This window comes from Chenopodium album, chromosome 1 (assembly GCF_948465745.1).
Source record: "Chenopodium album chromosome 1, dcCheAlbu1.1, whole genome shotgun sequence".
Taxonomy (NCBI): Eukaryota; Viridiplantae; Streptophyta; class Magnoliopsida; order Caryophyllales; family Amaranthaceae; genus Chenopodium; species Chenopodium album.
In genome coordinates this window covers 13,237,156-13,251,378 of record NC_137834.1, presented here as the reverse complement: position 1 = coordinate 13,251,378, position 14,223 = coordinate 13,237,156, and the positions used below count along the sequence as shown (strand labels likewise).

General features: G+C 32.5%; 3 protein-coding genes across 3 annotated transcripts; 1 reads left to right on the top strand and 2 right to left on the bottom strand.

Annotated features, from left to right (window-relative positions):
• The first annotated feature begins 352 nt into the window (after positions 1–352).
• Positions 353–2,398, top strand: LOC145642294 (pentatricopeptide repeat-containing protein At1g59720, chloroplastic/mitochondrial-like). Its single transcript, XM_081693421.1, has one exon. The coding sequence runs from the start codon at positions 408–410 to the stop codon at positions 2,238–2,240; it is 1,833 nt and encodes a 610-aa protein (XP_081549547.1). The 5' UTR covers positions 353–407; the 3' UTR covers positions 2,241–2,398.
• Positions 2,399–2,405: 7 nt separating this feature from the next.
• Positions 2,406–5,887, bottom strand: LOC145642303 (uncharacterized). Its single transcript, XM_081693434.1, has 3 exons — positions 4,794–5,887; positions 3,945–4,233; positions 2,406–2,789 (listed from the first exon to the last, which is right to left on the bottom strand). Exons 1-3 carry the CDS (start codon positions 5,400–5,402, stop codon positions 2,755–2,757), a joined length of 933 nt encoding a protein of 310 aa, XP_081549560.1. The 5' UTR covers positions 5,403–5,887; the 3' UTR covers positions 2,406–2,754.
• Positions 5,888–11,543: 5,656 nt separating this feature from the next.
• LOC145628541 (uncharacterized) lies at positions 11,544–13,496 on the bottom strand. The gene is made up of 2 exons (XM_081680869.1): positions 12,912–13,496; positions 11,544–11,555 (listed from the first exon to the last, which is right to left on the bottom strand). The coding sequence occupies exons 1-2, from the start codon at positions 13,494–13,496 to the stop codon at positions 11,544–11,546; spliced, it is 597 nt and encodes a 198-aa protein (XP_081536995.1).
• Positions 13,497–14,223: the final 727 nt, after the last annotated feature.

The following is a 14,223-nucleotide window of genomic DNA, read 5'->3' as shown; positions in this document are numbered from 1 at the left end:
TCTTGGCTTTGATGTTGCTGCACATCGCCGTCTTCCATTTTTCACTCACTTTGATCATGCAATGTTCAATTAGTAAATGTTTTTTTTTTTCTTAGTAAATGTTCATTTTATTTCTAGAAAATGTTCATTTTTATAGTGCGGGACCAGCCAGCTATGGCTTGTCGCTCGCGGGACCAGCTAAAAATTTGCGGTGGGCTAAGCCTTGTCAAACTAAAGCCTATGGGCTTGTCCCATACCCGGTCCAAGTCCATCTTTCCGAACTTTGGACTATTACGAGATTAGAGTTTAGATCTTTGATGACAATTTGATATTTTGAATAAATATAGTACAGATTTTCATGACATAAAAAAAAATGGATAATTTGATCCAATTTCCAGTTTCCACCACTAGATTCTGGCACTTCAGCAATGATCATAGCTGCCCCAACCACCCCACCACCCCACTCTCTCTCCTCCTCCACCACAACCACCACCAACAGCAACCATGTCCACCACCTTCTCTCTCTCCTCAACCAATGCTCCTCCATGACTCAGCTCAAACAAATCCACGCCCAAACACTGCGCACAACCCCACTTCACCACCCTAAACACCTCCACTTTCTTTACAGCAGACTCCTGCACTTCTCTTCTTCCTCTGACATTGACTATTCTCTCACACTTTTCTCCCAAATTCACTACCCCAATTCCTTCATTTGGAATACCCTTATTAGGTCTTGCGCTGTCAGTAATACCCATAAAAAATTAGCCTTTCAATGTTACCGTAATATGTTGATTGATGGGAATGTTAACCCAGATAAGCATACTTACCCTTTTGTTCTTAAAGCTTGTGCTTACTTGTTTGATGAATTTGCAGGTAAACAGGTTCATACCCATGTTTTAAAACTTGGGTTTGGGTCTGATGTGTATGTTAATAACAGTCTTATTCATTTTTACGCTTCTTGTGGGTACTTGGACTGTGCACGTAAGGTGTTCGATGAAATGCCTGAACGAAGTGTTGTGTCGTGGAATGCGATCATTGATGCATTCGTCCGGTCTGGGGAGTTTGATGTGGCGTTGAGATTGTTTAGAGAGATGCAGGGGTGGTTTGAGCCTGATGGGTATACACTGCAGAGTATTATTTCTGCTTGTGCTGGTTTAGGAGCTTTGTCTTTAGGGGTTTGGGCTCATGCTTATGTTTTGAGGGTTTGTGATGCGAAGCTGGGTAGTGATGTTTTGCTGAATAATTCATTGGTGGAAATGTATTGTAAATGTGGGATGTTGGATTTGGCTAAGCAGGTGTTTGATGGGATGGTTAAGCGCGATGTTAATTCGTGGAATAACATGATTCTTGGACTTGCTATGCATGGAAAATCTTTGTTGGCGTTGGAACATTTTGATGAAATGACGAATGTTGAGGGGCTAGTGCCTAATGCAATTACATTTGTTGGCATTTTAAGTGCATGTAATCATGGTGGCATGGTTGAATTAGGTCGCGAGTATTTTGACAAAATGGTTAGAGATTACTCCATTGAACCTCGGCTAGAGCACTATGGATGCTTCATTGATCTTCTTGCCCGTGCAGGATTAATAGAAGAAGCTTTAGATATAGTAACAAACATGCCCATGAAACCTGATGTGGTTATATGGAGAAGTCTTCTCGATGCTTGTTGCAAGAAAAATAAAGGCATACAACTGAGTGAACAAGTGTTTGAAAAGATCCTTGAAGCTGAGGGAGAAACCTCCAGTGGTGTTTATGTGCTTCTCTCCAGGGTTTATGCCTCAGCTTCTCGATGGAATGAAGTCGGTCTTATAAGAAAGTTGATGGCTGATAGAGGCGTAAAGAAAGAACCTGGCTGTAGTTCCTTGGAAATTAATGGCATCCATCATGAATTTTTCGCAGGGGACACTTCTCACTCTCAAACGGAGGACATTTACCGGGTTCTGGATGTGATAAATCAGAGACTTCACACGGCAGGATATAGGCCTGACATTTCACAAGCACCCTTGGTGGATGGTGAACATGAGGATCAAAAGCAAGATGCACTTAAGCTACACAGTGAAAGACTTGCCATTGCATTTGGACTCCTAAATCTAAAACCTGGTGTTCCCATTCGCATATTCAAAAACCTTCGTGTCTGTAATGATTGTCATGAAGTCACCAAACTGATATCTAAGATATTTGGCGTTGAGATTATTGTGAGAGATCGAGCTCGATTCCACCACTTCAAAGATGGTATTTGTTCATGTGCGGATTACTGGTAATATATGGTCTATTTGATACAATTTGTATATTTCTAGTATCAGTTAGATCAGGCGGAAACAATTTTTGGTGACGAATGTATTTGTCTGTGGCTAATAAATACTTATACGAGTATACAAGCACATATCAAAAACTTTAAACTAGCATTAAAATATGAACTCTGGAGATACTGTCTAATGCTAATTTCTTTATTCATTTATCAATCTCTCACACACAGAAAACCAATCTCCAAAAGAACATATATATTTACAAGCAGCAACACAAAACTGCCAGAACATCATAGCTTCTACAAAAATCAGCTCAAAACCTTAAACATATGAAAAAAAATATATGGAGCACATCTTCAACTAAGTCACAGGCAACAACACAAAATCGGCGACTAACTTGCTTATGGAACCTGACTCCAGTATTGTATTATTGTCACTTGCTAAGGCAAACCCTATATGAAACTTGAATATCTGGTGAATATGTATTAACATCTCATGCCCATGTACAGAACTCGATTTGATGAGCTTGTCATGAAATTCCCACTTTTGTGAATTCTTCTGCCACTGGAACATGAAAACATAACAGCGAATATTTAATTAGTCCCGTTAATCCGTTATAGAATTTGTTCCAAAAGTTCATGCAGGAAAGATTGAAGTTGCAAGAACTCAGTAACTCAGATGGCTACTCTGTATGTTACTTTTGCATACATGAAAATCCAACTTCTAATTATATGTAATACACATAAAAGTCACACATTGATGATTGATCTACAAACTTCAGTGGTCAGCTATTCAAAATATTTGTATATAGGTGAACCAGAGTCACAAAATCCAACAGCAAATTAGAATGTAAGCCAGCACCCATACTAAAGTGAATAGCAATTTGAATCAGCAGTTTCAATTGAAAGATGAACTTGTAAAGTAGTTAGAGCTATACAGACAATTTCCCCATACCATGTATTCACATCAAATACAATTTTTACGATTGCCTTTTTACCATCCTAGAAGCACGACTTTCTCTAATCAAGTAAAGTGCAACCAATTGAATACGAACGTCATAGTCTTAAAGCAGATTTTCTATATGAAGTATAGCAAGTTTATCAGCTGACATAGTGTGATAAAAACTCGACCAAACCCTTGCAGGGCTTTCATCCCGTCTCATCTATAAATCAAGAGACACAGCCATGAACGAAGACAACTTGCAATACCCAAACACCTCCCCAATCAATCTACAATACAATCTATTTAAGTACTGGACTAGGAGAGATCACAGTGACATTTGTAATATAGTTTCCCGTAGAAAATTTCGGCAAGCAAAGTCTAGCTATTTTCCTATTAAAATAACGTGGGAGAAAAGTGACTACTTATGCAAACCCAATATGCCAAAGAATTTTTGAATGCAATCCAGTGATTCCAGTCCTAATGGTATTGTGTATCATAGCAAGCTCTTTAGCTATACCATAATGACAGTTAGGAACATTCTGACCCCATGTCTTACCCCATGTCTTCAGTACGAGTTCATAGCATATGGAGGGAATGCAAGAGATGAATGAAAGGTGATATTTATACGAGTTCTATGCTCGTGAAACACTACTTTCTTGTTTTATAATGAGCGATTCTACAAAGTAAAACATAGGAAGTACAAAGCAGTAGGCAAACATACATTAAACATGAGATATGACCAGAATAAGTGTTAACAAGATAGATAAGAAAACTTACATCTCGAAGTTGATGGAACCACAACAATGTGCATGGTTGTGTTGTTTGGAGGAAGTTGCAAGCGAAGGGGATTCAATTTCCCATTCAAAGGGCTACGTGTGCATACTAAGATATCCTCAAGCCCAGTCTCTTCCTCCAATTTTTGAGTCAGCTCCGCAACACTGTGGCCTTTGAACATAAAGGAGCTACCCTCCACACTATCATTAACACCACCATAGTCATCTGCAACATGGTAATAGATTAGCCTACCATCCTGCTTAGGCGGTGAGTATGTCCCCGAGTCAGTTGACTGCAAAATTCAAAAACCCAAAATAAAATCAGCATTTCAGCACTCAAACAATTAAGAAGTATTAGGTAGATACCCAATTTCTACTCAATCAACTATACAATGAGTATATGACAAACCATTTTCTACAATAGAGTGCTCACACAATTAATTTCCAATAGTGTGAAAATGGAACATTCCCTCCCTATAAGCCTAAAAGCAATTTCCTTTGTTCATGTGTAAAGTGAGTCACAAGCAAGTCACAAAAAGCACAATGATACAACTTTATTGTTTTTTGTTCATTTGTTCATAGTCTTGAACCTAAAAAGTTTAGCTAACTAAAATTGAGTATGAAAATGAAATATCCCCCCTATAAGCCTAAAGTAAGTCACAAACAAGGGACAAAAAGTGCAATGATGCAAACAAGATTTCATCTAAGTCTCGACCTTTGAAAAGTTTAACCAACTAAAATAATTGACATTTGATTTGTTAAGCACATTTATCATTTACTCATTCTTACTAAAAAAAAACAAAAAATTAACCAAACAAGTAACATTAAAAGTTAAATACTGGAGTAGTATTACCTCTTGCCTGTTATACTTTCCCGACCCATTAGGAGAAACTGAGCTCAAATCCGACCCAAAAGAATCCAAATGCTCAACCTTATAACCCTGTTCGAGACCCGAACCCGGAATTGGTTTCGCCTTGGGCTTCAAATCCTCCATTTTATTATCCGCATAATCCGAAATCTCAAGAATATCAACATTCCAAACCACCCAATCTTGAGTAGCAGTTCGATGAGGAACATCATGAGTAACAGAATTCCTCCAAGGCGGCAACCCACCGTTGGCCCGAAGATAATTCCCATATCTAGTTTTTAAACGAACCTGTGACCCATCCTTGGTGGGCTCCCACTCAACCGACGAGTCAAGCCTACGTGGCATTGACTGAACCACTTTCCGACCCGTCATCCCCAGCAAAAACGGCTGGTTCGACGCGGTCAGGTATTTCCCATAGCAGCTCTTGAGTCGTATTGTATTGTTCGAACCTTGAACCGGTTCTACGATCCATCTTGCGTTTCGGACTGACCCGTTTCGTTCCTGTGAAACGGATTCTTGGTCTTCCTCTGCGATTAAGTACTTGTCATGGTGGCTCTTTAATCGGACTGTTTTTGCGTTGTAGAACAAATCCATTCCAGACCTCTGAAATTGATCAATAAATACTTCGTAAATAAGATATAATCAATTGATGATTTAGAGTTGGTAAGAAATTCGGGGTTTATATTTGTAGGAGAGAGAAAGCGCGGCGGCGGTAGGCGGAAGAGGAGGTGGCGGAGAAAAGAGGGGAAAAAGGATTGAGAGAATTGATGGAATTTGACTAAATCAAATACAAAGGAAAATCAAAGAGTACAGTTGTTATTATTACTCGGTTTTTTTTTTTTTTGGTAACATTGATGTCATAAAACTCATAATATTAAATCACAACAAAATGTTAACTCATTACAACTTTCTACAGTGGTAACTGCTAATTGCTGCGGTGGTCGGTTTTATTGCTGAGTGCCTGAGTGTGTAAATGAATAATGACGTCTTTTGATTTTATTCTTTTCTATTCATAGGAATTATTTACTTTTTGGTGTAAATTTAGGATAATCTAGATTCTGTATAAATAATAATAATAATAATAATAATAATAATAATAATAATAATAATAATAAGAGTATTAAATTATGAATGGTGAATCACAATGGATATTCTTTTTTGTTCTCCATAAAATTTGATAATTTAATGTTTATGGTATTTAACGTGACAAAAATAAAAACGACCAACTCATAAACTCAATTCATTTGTCATAAATAAACACTTGGTACATTGTTAGGTAAAATTTAACCTATTTTTGACCTAGCTGATATAAAATTCATTACTTATTATATTCAATAATGTTAAATACTTGTGAAAATATTCATAAGGCCCCGTCATTTCATCTTATTTTACTGAAACAAAATTATATTTGCCGAATTTAAATTGATTTTACTGAACTGAAATTATTTTGCTGAATTGAAATTATTTTTGCTGAATTGAAATTATTTTTTTACTGATTTTCTATTATAATTCCTCTTTAAAAAAAACTAAGGGTCTGTTCACATTTACTTAATTTCAGTTCAGTTCAGTTCAGTTTCAATCAGTTCAGTTCAGTTCAGCTCCAATCAGTTCAGTTCAGCTCTTAATTTCCCTCTCTCATAAAATATTCATTTCAGCTCAATTCAGTTCAGCTCCAATCAGTTCAGTTCAGCTCCAATCAGTTCAATTCAGTTAAGCTCAGTTCAGTAAATGTGAACATGCCTTAAATTTTATTGAACTGAACTTATTTTTACTGAACTGAACTTATTTTTACTGAACTGAAATTAATTTTGCTAAACTGAACATATTTTTACTTAAATGAAATTATTTTTACTTAATATTATTTTTTTTAAGGTAAAGTGAACAAGGCCTAAAGGCAAATATTAAGATTCAATAGTATTAATGTTTTTTTTTTTTTTTTTTTTTTTTTTTTTTTTTTTGAAGAAATTCAATAATATTAATGTAATGTCATCTAATTGATGATTATTTTTAGTGTACAACTAAGGTTTTATTCATAAAAGGAAAATTAAAACAAATCAAATTATATGAACTGAACCATAGTGATAAAGCCCATAACCTACCAAATTAATTAATCAAATGGAATTTTTAAAGAATTGAGTATTTGTATGCAAGTATTTTCAAAGCTTTAAAACTTACTCAATTTAATTTGTTGTTAGTTTGGTAACAGTAACATGCACAGCTTGCTTAATCCAAGAAACGATTCTAAAGATTCACTCGTATATAGTTTTGATGCAATCAGAACTTTGACATCTTAACTTTTCCCGGCCCAATACCTCCCATTAAACTTCCACACCATATACGGATCCATAAGTTTAACCATGATATGGCTCAAAAATATCAACTTTGAATATCCCAGAAAAAAAACTTTTTATTTTTAATTTTATTGGGAGCATAAAATAATAAAATAAAAACTTTATATGTGTAAATTAATTTATTTTTACTCCCTCCGTCCCCAAACCTTTGACCTTTTGGGTTGATTTCGCGGTTATTAAGAAATCATCATATCATATCATATCATATCATATCATATAACTAATATATAAAGCTAAACTTTTAGCCAGACGACGAGATAGCGACACTTGGCGTTCCAACTTTTCGCCAAGTGTCGCGCCACGTAGGGTAGACTTATATAGAATTCAATTTGTATGATAAAAAAATTAATTTAGAATTCTATTTTCAATCAAATTTGGATATAATTTTAGGATAAAATTGTTAATTTAGAGTTTTATTTTCGATAAAGTACCAATATTTCATATGTACAAATTAAATTATAATTTTATAAAAAAAAATTATTACACTCATAAATTATCATATAAATTTATTTTTTGTATCATAGTATTTTTTTGCAGCGAAAGAATTAGCTCATAATGCACCACATCCATTATTAATAATATATTCTAATCAATTAACTAGAGTCATTTCGGACAGGGTCATTATTTTAGGTTACGGGTTAAGAAATGTTTTTCACCAATGTTATTATTAGTCATTGCATGCCTACTATATAGTTTAAATCATCACAAAAACACATCAATTCCTAACTAATTTTATATCAATGATATGTTTTAAAATTTGACATATAGATTAAAAATTTATCTTAAAATTCAATAAACAACCCGGACATCGCACGGGTACAAAACTAGTAACTAATATATAAAGCTAAACTTTTAGCCAGGTTATGAAATAGTAACACTTGGCATTCTAACTTTTCGCCAAGTGTCGCGCCACGTTGGATAGATTTAAATAGATTCATAAGATAAAAAAGTTAGTTAAAAATTCTTTTTTCAATCAAATTAGGATAGAATTTTAGAATAAGATGGTTAGTTTAGAGTTTTATTTTCGATAAAATACCAAATATTAAACTTATAATTAGGCTACAAAACAACATCGTATAACATTTTAACTTTTCGCCAAGTGTAGTACCACGTTGGATAAATATAGATAGACTTTGTTGAAAAAAAAAGTTAATTTAGAATTCTATTTTCAATCAATTAAATTGAATTATAATATAATTTTATTTTAAAATTCCATAAACAATCCGAGCATCGCACGGGGCACAAAACTAGTTTAAATAAAAGGAAATAAAAACATATTGAAAAGATAAGTTTACGTGAAGTTTGAAAAAAAGTAGAGAGATAAAATATTAAAAATACATAGACGAACAAAATTTTATATGGGGAAGCTAATTTTACACAAATATTGTTGTATATTGGTGTGTATTTTAATACAAATGAGTCGATCATTTTGGGACTAAAATTACGCTAAAAGGGTCGAAGTTTTAGGGGACGGAAGAACCACATGGCTATCAATTTGTATTTCGTATGAAGTATATTTGAGTAATCAAGTTAGTGATTTCATTCAAATACAAATTCTTAAATGGACCTGGTTTACACTAATTTATTGTGAACCACTAACATTAGAGAAAGTATGGTTGTTTTATTAACAAAAAAAAAGGTCACTATAATTTTAAAAAAAGTCACTATATTGAAATAAAAATCATTTTGGTAATATATAGGCCTAAGTGGTTATTTTTGTAATGAAATATTTTATATACTGATCAATATGAATAATAAAGGCCACTATGCTAAAATTAGGGTAATAGCGTCGTATTTCAAGTTCACAATATTATTAAACGTTGTAGTAGTTTTAATAAAGGTTACTATGTTAAAAATAAGGTTACTATGTTAAAAATAATGGTCACTATATTCAATATAATGTCAGTTGCGTGTGTATAGACCTCGGGTCCACAATAATATTATTGTGGACCAGGTCCACGCAAGTGTTTTTGTCATTCAAACGCATTCAATACCTTAGATTGTTCTATTTCATGTCTTTCACAATTAAAATTATTAAAATATAGTTTGCATAAGATCAAAATGATCATGTACCGTAAGCCTTATAAATTTAAGAATTAGTCTTACACACCGTGAGAACTTATTAGCTTTTGCGTTATTAAAAATAGATTTTTAAAGCATCACCTGAGCAAAAAAATCTATACCCCAATTTTCTAATACGAGTAGAAAAAATAAGTCCTCAAATCATTGTCAAACTAGACAAATAAATCCTTCTCAAGAACTCAAACTGCTAAATGCCTTTGTAAAACAAAAGGTATAGAGAAATTGGTAATGGTGTAACTTTAAAGTTTAAACTTCAGATCCAATTTCTCACTCTTGAAATACCCCACAATTATCAAATTCTTTGCTCTGTCGAGAGGGAACCTAAATGGTAACTTGGACATTTTAATTTCAATTTAATCAATATAAACAAGTAAATGGCATGTTTTTGTCATTTTATTTTATTTTAATACTCCCTTCATTTTTTGATATGGAGTACTTGAATTAATTTTATCAATACATTTGTTAATACATAACTTTAAACAATAGTTAGTACCTTTAATAACTGTTTGTTTGCACCAAAAAAAAAAAAAAAAAAAACTGTTTGTTATTAAAAATTCTAAAATAGGAATTAAATTATGTAAATAAACATTTTAAGTTTGTACCTAATCTAATAATGATACAGTAAATAACAATATTTATTTTACTCATTTTATTATAGCAAAACAATTTAAGTTAAAGAGAGTATGTGAATAAGCCGTATAAGTCAAAGTGATGCAAATATTAAAAAATAGAGGAAATATTTTCTAATTAATGTATTCCATACTTTCATTAAAAGAGAATATAATATCTATATTTTCAGTTCATTTTATGTTCGTTACTCAACATTCTCTAACTTTGACTAGTATTACTCGGTAAAGGAAAATAATATAATACTGAACAACCTCCGAACTATACTCTAGTTATAAAAAAGTGTGTTATGATGTTGTATTATATTGGTAATCAACTAGAGATTTTTAAATAATCTGCTTCAACCTAATCTTTAATAAAACTCTGGCTATCCACAATGGTGAGATTGAAACCTTTTCAACAAGAAAGACGGGGAACCATACCACATGCTTTGCTTATCATTTATGTTAATTAATGTTTTCTACTTGTACCAACTTTTGACGTTTTCTAAAGCACATTATTATCATTTTACCAAACGCTGGATTTATCAAACTGGCGTTTTTATATACAAACAAACATACCATAGATTATCTGTAAGATTATATTCTTTTAATCATGGACTACTAGTGTGAGGCAATTGACTTACAGTTGCCCTTCAATTATTGTTGCTTCTTTTTCTTGTGTGCTTTGATTCGAATTGTATATTCTATCAATTATTATCAGCTTAAGCATCCAATGATCAGACTATACTTTATTTTTTTAACGACAATCCATATTGATTTTTATCGATTCTCCCTCTAAATAATGTACTGTATATTTTATCTTTTTATACGACTATGTTCAGTATATGATTTTTCTTTCATTATGGAGTATTATAATTACTATTAGTTTTAACTATTGTAATATATTTCATTTAAATTATGGTCGAACTTATTATAGTTAGTTAAAGTAAACAGACAAGTTTATACAAGTTGCATAACTTCAAATAATGACACATCGACCAATAATTACTCCTATTAAGCATAACTAGCTTTTTAGCCCGTTCAATGCACGGGTTATTACTTGGGTTAATTATCTTTGTATATAGGTATGCTTTTATACAAAGTATTGTTTCATTTCTAAAACTTAAAAGAAAAAAAAGAGTGAGGGTAGAGCTGTGAAAGAAGATGAAGGGGTTTATTTAAATGTGTGTGTGTGTGTGTGAAGATTGTGGGATATGAAATGACATATTAGTTTAAATTATATTTAAAGTATATGACATGAAAAAACAATTTTTATTATAATGCATATGTTTATGTAATGTGTACTAGTTAATTGAACTTTATTTTATTATGATGGAAATGAAACACTTCATTTTTTTTTTCCTTGAATTTGGAAGTTGAAGAATGCAAAAAGACTTAAACATAAATATTAATATGTTATTAAGGGTGACATGTGGCATATGGGGTAATGAGTGACTTGTGATGCCATGTGTCATATGAAAAATTTGTGGTTTGTGTTTTTAAATACTAAAGTATAGAAGTATAGATATAGATTATATATTTGAATGAAGTATCGTACATTCTAACAAAGTTTTACAATAATGGAATTGCAATTAAGGATTAGCTAGGGTAGTTTTATCAAACTCTCAGTTAAAGGGCAAAAGTCTCAGTGGGTTGAAGTCCTATTTTTTTTGCAAAGAAAAGTTTGCTACTCCTTATATTCCCACCTGAAAAATAGAAATAGTACAACAGTACAACGAAGTAGTGGTATGGTGGAACACGGTACGCAAGTTAGTTAAAATCAATCAAGAGACGCCAAATGACAGCATCTTTATGAAAGTTCAGCAGACTAATATTCAAGAAAGTCAATAAAATTACAAAGTCACTCCATTTTTTTAATTTGGCTATGACATGGATACATGCAGAAATCTGATTGAGTTGCTAATATTCATTTACTTACTGATAGTATCAACATTATTCTTTATAACAACTCTTTTTAATTCATATCTTTTCTGAGACCCATTAGGAATTCTTTTTATGCCGAGAGTTTCTTATATTTTCTTTTTTTCTATCTTTTGAAAAAATTGCATGAGCAACCAGTAATTATACCAACACTTATATATAATTGTTTAATCCTTAAGCGTGATTCAACCATTTATATGATAAAAACGTTATCCCTTGTTTTTTTTTTTAATTTTTTTTTATATATATCTCCATTTAGTAGTGTTTAGTGTTATAAATTATAATTTTTGTAAATTATATACCATTTAATAAGGATTGATCATTGAACTTTGTTGAAAATATGATACATAAATTAATACTATATAGTATTAAAATGATTGTTTTGGTAAGGACAGAGGTCAAAATTTAAAGGGGTCAACAAAACTATTAACAATACAAGTTTGCTAAGAATTGACTTGTATTTCACGCTAGAAAATTAGAGGCTACTTGAGAAAAATCATGATATAACTAAAATAGCCCTTGCACCTTAATTATAATTAGCATTTTAACACCATTATTATTACACAATTACCTTATTAGCTTTATACTAATACTAAATAATAATCAAGCCAAATAGGTCACATCCTTACCTTGACATATTAAATTCCTCAATTAACATTGAAAGTTTGAAATGAATGAATGAGTCAGCATCAATTGTGTTGATAAGTTTTAATTGTTATTAGAAATTATGTTCACATGCATGATCTCATCTCTAATCCATATCCATGATCTCGTCTCCCATCCACATCCAAACATTACCAACATTTCTTTCAAAGTTTCATTAATATTTTTATTACTAATTGTCTTATTTTATACCAACTTTTCGTACTATAGTAAATTTCTATACCAAAGCATTTCCTTACAATTATGTTTTGATATTTTCCAAAGTTTAGCTATTATAGAGTCAAAGTCAACACTCAAGAAAATTCAACTTATATCCTACTTCTACAATTTATTCCTTACATAATTAATAGAGAGAATTAGGATTGTAATTTAGGGGACGAAGGGAGTAACAACGAATTACACAAACAACAAAATCAGCAAACTCACCAAAATTAAAACAAGAGATACAATAAACATACCTTCTTGGTAAACAATTTTGCGGCTGGTGACATAATAGTTGGTGTACCCGGGCACGACCCGCCAAAGTCGTCGGAAAAAACCGAATTAAAACTCGACAAAGGCGATAAGGCGTCGTTAAATGACCCGAGATCCGACAATGAAACGGGCTCAACATCCCAAAGGATCCAAACATTAGTCCCACCCGTAAGGGGTGAATCATGAGTAACAGAGTTTCTCCAAGGTGGGGTCCCACCATTGGCCCTTAAATACTTTCCTTCTTTAGAACTTCTAAACTTGAGTTGAAAACCATCAGATATGGGTTCCCATTCCACTCGACTCGGGTCGAATATGGATAGTTGAATGACCCGTTTACCCGTCATCCCTAAAAGAAATGGACTATCGGATGCGGTCAGGTAAAGCCCTGAGTTGAGGTTCTTGAACCTGACCGCATCCCGGTTAGTCGAACACGGTTCGACAATCCAAACAGCTCGTCGAGACGAGCCGTTTCGGCTTTGTCGAACCGATTCATCATTCTCGTCTGCTACTAAGAACTTCTCCAGGTGACTCCTAAGCTTCACTGCCCCTGTTTTTACTAGAAGGTCCATGAATAATGTAAATGATCACAAAATAAAGGTTGTTGTATGTTAAAATAACAAAGATTGTAATAATATATGGTGGATGCAAAAAGATAAAGTGTGAATTTGGAAGGGTGTTGCTTGATGTATTAGAATGATTTGTTAAATATAGGTGTGTTATTATTTAATAGCAATTGACAAATAAAAAAGTGTTCAAATTAGATGACTTTTATAAGTTACCAATTAAAAGAAAAGGTTGACATGAAACTTCGAAGTTGGGTCTTGGTAATTTCCTAATTGATGGTTTAATCATCTTTTGTTCAATGTTTCGAGAAACCCACTTATGACCGTGGTTGCCAAGTTCATGGCCCGATGGATTGTGACTAGCTAGTAAACAAATTCAGAATATGGTTTGAATAATATTTATGGAGGAATTGATTAATTATAGTATTAACTTAGCTCTCTAATTATTTATTAGGGGGAGTGTAAAACTACAGCACATGTCTTCATTAGGAGTATTAGAATCAATATTTCATTATATATGTCCTTATTGGTAGTACTATAATATTAAACATACGGAGTACAAAATATATATTAATATTGCCCTTATTGGAAGTATTATAAATTAATATTAAAATATTTTCTACATTACTTGTATTATTCATTGGAAGTAGCTTGTTTTATTTTTTTTAATGAGTTGATGTTATACTGTAATTTATATTTGTGCTACTAATTATGGAAAAGACTTGTATACAAT

Coding starts and splice junctions, on each gene's coding strand:
- LOC145642294 (XM_081693421.1), top strand. CDS start 408: ATGATCATAGCTGCCCCAACCACCCCACCACCCCACTCTCTCTCCTCC.
- LOC145628541 (XM_081680869.1), bottom strand. CDS start 13,496: ATGGACCTTCTAGTAAAAACAGGGGCAGTGAAGCTTAGGAGTCACCTG.
- LOC145642303 (XM_081693434.1), bottom strand. CDS start 5,402: ATGGATTTGTTCTACAACGCAAAAACAGTCCGATTAAAGAGCCACCAT. Junction 4,234..4,793: donor GAAAGTATAACAGGCAAGAG/GTAATACTACTC, acceptor TGAATTTTGCAG/TCAACTGACTCGGGGACATA. Junction 2,790..3,944: donor GGTTCCATCAACTTCGAGAT/GTAAGTTTTCTT, acceptor TTCATGTTCCAG/TGGCAGAAGAATTCACAAAA.